This window comes from Mus caroli, chromosome 4 (genome assembly GCF_900094665.2).
Source record: "Mus caroli chromosome 4, CAROLI_EIJ_v1.1, whole genome shotgun sequence".
Classification (NCBI taxonomy): domain Eukaryota; kingdom Metazoa; phylum Chordata; class Mammalia; order Rodentia; family Muridae; genus Mus; species Mus caroli.
Window position 1 is genome coordinate 108,376,541 of NC_034573.1, and position 7,450 is coordinate 108,383,990.

General features: G+C 47.7%; 1 protein-coding gene across 4 annotated transcripts in view; it reads right to left on the minus strand.

The window, feature by feature from the left end:
* Positions 1-1,241: 1,241 nt before the first annotated feature.
* St3gal3 (ST3 beta-galactoside alpha-2,3-sialyltransferase 3) overlaps positions 1,242-7,450 on the minus strand; it is a 204,733-nt gene continuing 198,524 nt past the window's right edge. For all 4 annotated transcript variants that reach the window (XM_021161386.1, XM_021161383.1, XM_021161382.1 and 1 more), the window contains one exon: positions 1,242-2,224. In XM_021161386.1, coding sequence (XP_021017045.1) covers positions 2,135-2,224 — 90 coding nt within the window. In that variant the 3' untranslated portion in view covers positions 1,242-2,134. The remainder of the gene's footprint in view (positions 2,225-7,450) is intronic.

Genomic DNA, 7,450 nt, shown 5'->3' on the forward strand with positions numbered 1-7,450 from the left:
AGAACTACCCATGGGGCTGGAGAGACAGCTCAGTGGGTAAGAGCACTGGACTGCTCTCCCAAAGGTCCTGAGTTCAATTCCCAGCAGCCACATGGTGGCTCACAACCATCTGTAATGGGATCTGATGCCCTCTTCTGGTGTATCTGAAGAGAGCAATGGTGTACTCATATATATATATATAATAAATCTTGAAGGAGGAGGAGGAGAAGAAAGAAAGAAAGAAAGAAAGAAAGAAAGAAAGAAAGAAAGAAAGAAAGAAAGAAAGAAAGAAAGAAAGAAAGAAAAGAAAGGAACTACCCACATCTGGGCCACATCCCAATCTGAATCAGAATATTGGGATGGGCAGGTACATAGTTCCAAGTTTTCACCTGTGATTTTGGCACATAGCCAGGGTTCCTAACCACTGATTTTGAGAGAGCAGTTTTGTGCAGTGCTTGAGGCTGAAGTCTGTGAGGGCTATCCTCAGGCTCCACAAGACTGCGTGGGGTGAGGCACATGGGACAACACGGATGGACACACAACATATGCACACATTTTTCTTTTCCCATGAAACTGGCTGCTGAATTGAGGTGGCCATTGCAGCTAGGGCTACCACTGACAGGCATATAGCTGAAGCTATGTGTCCCATTTACTGCTGTAGTTGCCAGTGTCTGACAGGAAGCTACCTCCATCATTATGTGTCTCTGATTCTCAGATCTACCTGGGGTTAAGAGGGGTCAGATTCTAGAGCCTAAGGAGGTGAACTGGGGCAGGGATGTCCTTTCAAAAGTTACCAGGGGTGTCTAGGGCTGGGTTGGGGGTTTTCCTATTTTCTGTTGAAGTGCAAATAAGGAGTGGGCTACATTCATTTCTAAGGGGAGCCATGGATGGCAGGGATGGAGGTCTGTGAGTTTCTCTGTGCTCTGTGGGCCTCCTCTGCTGGTCTTTTAATTAATTTTGTGTGTTTCTGTGCCTGGGTGTGTGTATGTATACAACAAGAGCCCTAGAGTTCAGAAGGGGACATCAGATCCCCTGGAACTGGAGTTACAGGCGATTGTGAGCCTTCAGGTAGGTGCTGGGAATTGAACCTGGGTCCTTTGCAAGAACAGTAAATACTTTTAACCACTGAGCTGGAGGATTCAAAGGTCCTACAGTAGACACGAGAAGTGAAAGGGACCTAGGAGTTCATGGGCTGCAGAGAAGACCCCTGAGTTCAGTGCAGTTTCTGTTTCTTCCAGAAAAGTCAGAGAAAACAACAGGAGGCCAGATTCAGAGGAGAGCTTTATTGCTTCCGTGAGAGCTGCCCCGGCTGGCTGCGGCTGTGGCAGCCTGGGTGAGGTCCAGGAGCCTCACTTCCCTCCGGTCCTGGGTAGGACCCATGGAGCTGGCAGTCCCAGCAAGAAACCCAGACCATCTGCCAGTTCAGGAAGGAGCACTGCCCCATGGATTAGGGACAGCTATGGACGGAGCCATTCATTCCCGTCAGGCTGGGCTGGGCCTTGCCTCCTGAGTTCTCTCTGCTCTTGTCCAAGAGCTGTCCTGTTGGCTTTAATGGGATGGCTCTGGGGTTCCCCTATGGGACACTGGTGGCTGGTGAGAGGGAGTACTTCCCCAAGGAAGGCCAAAGAGTGTCGTGAACTGGAGATGGCTGACATGAGATGCTATCCACCTCCCGGTCCCTGAAGCATGGTCACCACACCTCCATCCTTCAGGGAGTTGACTGGTACCACTGTCTGATGGGCCCTCTAGTGGGCCTCTTTCTGCACAACAAGTGGACCAAATGTGACATCTAATTTAAAAATAAATTATCCCTCCCCTCCCCTTACCCAAATTCACAAAATGATAATACACCAAACACTGATTAGAGAAATTATTCTGGTAGCATTCTTGCTACCAAATGTCCCACCTCCTGCATGCTGGGCCTGCTGGCCACAGCCAGTGGCCTCCTGGCCCTCTGGCTTCACGGACCCAGGCAGCAAGGCAGGGTGCTGGTCTCTGAAGCTGGCCTGCAGTGGGCACAGCTCTGGTTGCCTTGCCAAGGCCTCACTGGCCCTCGGGCCTCTTGGCACTGTCCCTCTCTGGGTGTGAAGGCTCCTGTGCAGGTGGCAGCTGCTTGGTCCTGGCGTGAGCCTCTCTGGCCCAGTGTCCGGCCCACTCAGATACCGCTGCTTAAGTCAGTGATGACTCGTGCCTTCACTAGCTTCCGCAGAAACTCTTTCTCTCGCTGGATGTTGTGTGTCCAGGACTAGAAGGGGAGAGATGGAGAAGTCATGAAGTGGGCAATCCAGAGGGCTGCAGGGACACAGCCTTGCTTAACCCTGAGCTGGTGTTCTCTTCCAGTCACCACCCTCTGAAGCTCTGTGACTGGGAATATACAGGTACACAATTGTTCAACAATACTTCCCTCAACAAACAAGCCTGGCACACCCTTGTCACCCCAGAGGAACTCTGCCCTGGGCTCCTTCCAAGTCTTGAGTGGTCTCAACTTCCCAGTCCCCTCTGCTCAGCCTCTTGTTCCCTCAGACAACAGCCCACAGCTCCTTGGCAGCACTTGGGTTCTAGACACCCTGAGGGCAAGGAGGTGAGTCACTGGCCCGCACAGCAAGGGCAGGGGCTGCTGCTCTGGCCTGATGCAATCGGTTCTCCAGGCCTTAGGCAGCTAAGGAAAGCCTCCCTCCCGTGCACGGTAACCAGGGAGCCTGAGGAGCACACCTCGTCTTTCTTTTTAAAAATGCTCTCCCTTTTGAAGCTAAACATTAAAAATCTATTTATGCTTGTTTGTTTTCAATGTATTATTAACTTTCCCCTTCTGTGTGTCTAGGATGTGTGGGTCTTTGAATATGGGCCTGAGTGGAGGTCAGAGAATGACCTTTGACAATGCGTTTCCTCCTTCTACTGTGGGTTCCAGAGATTGGACTCAGGTCACGAAGGCTTACGTGGCCAATGCTTTTACTTACAGATGCATCTCACTTGCTCTGGGTTTTTGAGACCGAGTCTCACTTAGTAGCTTGGGCTGGCTTCAAACTCACTATGTCATCTAGGCTGGTCTCAAACTCATGATCTTTGTACCTCAGCTTTTCCAAATGCTGGAATACAGATGTGAGCCGATATACTCATTTGCTTTATTGTTCTAAGGCAGCATCTCGCTAACTCTCGCTGGTCTTGAACTCCCTTTATCTTTTTGCCTCTACCTCCTAAGACCATTCCACCAGACTGGCTCCCAAAGGCTACCATCATCCTCGAATAAAATAAACCCAAAGTGCTATACACTTAAAAAGTTCATCCTACTAAGTTAGAGAAGATGCCACCTTCCAGGGCTTAATGGGATTGGATTCCTTCTGATTCCCAGAATTCTCCCCAGGAAGCTCCGATGACTAACGCTCTCAAAGGAAAGGCTTGACTGAAGGAATGAGTGTCCTTAGCCTCATGGCTCAGACCCAGCTGGCCTCTGCATGTGTCAGCACTGGGCCACTCCACGCCTGTACCCACAGATACTATTTACTGTATTAAGAACTAGGGGCTGTCCAGCCCTTATTTTGATTCCCATAACACTCTCCGACCTTCCAAACCTCTGGAATCTAAAACTCAGGCAGTCCCCAACTAGAGACCCCTGCAGAGTCCTCTGCTCTGAGCGTCCTTGAAGCCTCTTGAATGAACCACAGACTTGGCTACCCTGAAGCCTCCACATCCCCAAGGGGTAGTGATTTCCTTCCCGACAATCCGACAATCCACAGCACAGGTGGTCCAGTCTCCCTCAGCATCCCCCCTGATATCACCATCTGTCCCCTCAGACCCCCTAAAAACCTAGACCAGGCTTTGTCATTCTGCCTTGCTGCTGCCTCTGGAGTTGCTCTCCTTGTCTCAGACCCCCGGGTGACTCACATCCATTCTTTGAAGGTTCAAATCATCTTTCCAGAAGTTTCTAAGGGCAGGGATGGCTAGACACACAGTAGGCACTCCATGAGATTTGTTCAATAAAATTACATTGATCTCTCTCTCTCTCTCTGTGTGTATGTAACTGTATGGCTGTATGCGTATGCTTGTAGAGAAGAGGAGGGTGTTGTCCTGGTCTATCGCTCTGTATCATATTCTCTGAAGTCGGGGTTTCTCATTCATCTTGAGCTTTGCTGGTGTTCAGCAAAGTGACCCTCCTGTCGGCTGCTTCTGCAGACATGCCTGACTTTTTTTTTCAATTAAAGATTTTATTTTAAATGATTTATTTATTCTTACTATATATGTATTAATGTTTTGCCTGCAAGTATGTCTGTGTGAGGTAACATCCACTGGAACTGGAGTTACAGACAGTTGTGAGCTGCCATGTGGATGCTAGAAATTGAACCCAGGTCCTCTGGAAGAAAAGTCAGTGCTCTTAACCATTAACCAGTGCTCTTAAACCATCTCTTTAGTCCCTGGAATTAGAGATTGTATTTTCATCAATATTTAATAGTGCAAAACAGAAATTCCAAACAAATTTAAATTCTCCTATGAATTCCTTCCTTGACTAAGAAATTGAAAAATATTGGAATGAAGACAGATCTCTCCTTAACTGCTTGCCCTGATTTTACTGCCCTCCACAGTTAATGGGCTTTTATGGTTGAAGCTTTGAACAAGCGGGTGGCTTGTTATCTGTGCTACAAATTGAAGGGAACCATCAAATACAAGGGTTTGTCTCTTAGAAGGTAGGTGAAAGTCCATTAGAAAGGCTTTCATCTTTGTTGAACTTCTTGACTAAGGAAACCATATTAGATCTAGGACAGCAAAATACTAGAGAATAAAAAGAATTTGTTTATAAGCGATGGGGAAAAACTTGCCCTCGGACTTTCATTACTCCCTCATTTCTGGCAAAAAAGATGAGGATGACCCTTCCTTCTGCATCAAACAAAGAGGAAGACAGACTGCTTGGGGCATATCACCTTTTGTAGCTTCTAAACAATAGCATGAAGATGGAGGAGATGAGGCAGAGCTCCCTTGGTAGGGGAGCAACAGGAAACTGCTAGAAATTGGGCTATGTCGGGGTTGAAGAGATGGCTGGTTAAAAGCACTGGCTGCTCTTCCAGTGGACCTGGGTTCAGTTCCCAGCACCCACATGACAGCTCACAACTGTCTGTAACTCCAGATCTAGTGGATCTGACAGCCTCACACAGACATGCATACAGGCAAAATACCAATGCACATGAAAATAAGTAAATTATTAAAAAATACTGAATTAAAAAAAAAAAGAAGTTGAACTGCTTTCCCCCCTCCTCCAACTGGTTAAAATTTACACAACTCCTTTACCCTGGGGAAAAAACCAAGCTGCATAGAAGAGTGAGCCCAGAGCTCTTTAAACTTTTACCCCAGAAAAATGATGGAGCAGTGCATTGGGCTCCAGACCCAGTGAGGAGTGGCCACAGGGAAGAACTCTAGAAACCTAAAAGCAAGTACGTCAGCTATGAAGACAGCACTCGGATGGTTCCAGATGAGAGGGTGGCGGAGCGGCCGCAGGAACCTCTTTGCCACCTGGGAATGCAGTTACACTCACAGACTATCTGATGTAACTGTGTGGAACTTCCGAGTCCGCTGAAGGAATACAGCTTCAGGAGAACTGATGAGGTCAGGTGGGGCTGGTGAGGTGGCTCAGCAGGGAACGGCACTCGCTGCTCAAGCCCGACAACCTGAGGTTCATCCTTAGGGGTCATGTGAAGGTCCACGGCTGACCTCTGACATTCTGACTTCTTGGGATTTGAACTTAGGTCTTCATGCTTATGCAGCAGGAGCTCTTATACTCTGAGCCACCTCCCCAGACTGAAATTAGATTTTACAGGCAAAAATCAAAGCACAGCAGCTGCTGCCGCTGCCGCCGCCACTACCAGCACCAGCACCAGCACCAGCAGGTTCATTAGAATGGCCAAGCAGGGATTCAAGCAAAGATGGGCACTCATAAAACTGTTTATACTGCGTCTTCTCTTTCTCCCAGCAGAAGTCACCAAGGGATGAGTCAGTTTCAAGAGCACCCACTAGGAGTCACTGAGGGCTAACAGGTCAATAGAGTACTGGATATTCCACTACATTAGGAAATTATTAACTTTTTTACATGTGATATCAGAGTGGTTCTTATCTTTTAGAGTTACAGAATTTCTAACCATTATGCTGGGTCTAAAAGCCGTTTTCCCAGTAGTTATTGGAAAGGGGAGCATGAGGTGAAAGACTTGGCCATGTCTGGATAACTGGGACATGGGAGCTCTGTGCTCTCCACCAGCCTACGCTCATGAACGTGCTGGACAGTTTGCTCCCCGAATCAAAGAGTAGGCACGGGGATGCAGAGATGGCTCAGGGATTAATAGCATGTACTGCTCTTGCAGGGGATGTGTGTTCAGTTCCCGGCAATGCTGTCAGCGGCTCCCAGCTAAAACTTCAGCTCCGGGAGATCTGACATCCTCTTCGGGTCTTAGTGGAAACCTGTACTCATGTGCGTACATAGAGCTTTATTCCCAGAACACATATAGCATATCAGCACATATAGACACAGTACGTGTACACACACACACACACACTTAAAACTAAATCTTGAATAAAAGAGAAGGCACAAAAGTTTGTCCTGGATGTAGCTCTTAGACCAGGGACTGCCTGCGCCATCCTGGGCTCTTTCCTAGTCCCCCCTCCACACAGGTGAGCTGGGAGCCTCCTGGAGCCAGACACTGCTGTGCACTGAGGCAGGATGTGACCAGACTTCTGTCCATCCACTGCAGTCCTCGTTTTCAGCAGGGTCTCTCTTGATAGTTCTTATTTCGATTCATTTATTTTATCTCAAGATATGTTTTGTTTTGTTTTTTTTTAGCTGGGCATGGTGGCACATGCTTTTAATCCTGGCACTCGAGAGGCAAAGGCAGGTGGATCTCTGTGTTCAAGGCTAGACTAGTCTACAGTGAGTACCATGACAGCCATGGCTACACAGAAAAACCCTGTTTCAAAAGAAAAAAAAAAAGAGAAGAGATTCATTTTTTAAATGAGTGAGTATGTATGTATGTATGTATGTATGTGTATGTATATACCATGTCTATAAGTGTCTACATGCTATACGTGAGTTGGGAATAAAGTTGTATGTCTTCTTAACTACTGAGCCTTCTCTCTGGATCCAGCCCCATAGTGGCCTCTTTTCTACTCCTCCTGAGGCAGGGTTTCACTCGAGCTCTGGCTGGCCTCAAACTCACAGAGCCCCACAGAGATTAAAGGCCTGTGCTACAATGCCTAGCCTAATGCTGATTATTAAGGGCTAGACCAAGAGATGGCTCAGCGGTTAAGAGCACTGACTGCTCTTCTAAAGTTCCTGAGTTTAATTCCCACATGGAGGCTCACACCCATCTGTAATGGGATCCGATGATGCCCTCTTCTGGTGTGTCTGAGACAGCTACAGTGTACTCATTAAGTAAAAATAAATAAATCTTAAAAAAAAAAAGGCTAGACCAAAGCTGAGGAATGGGGAGGGGAGGGG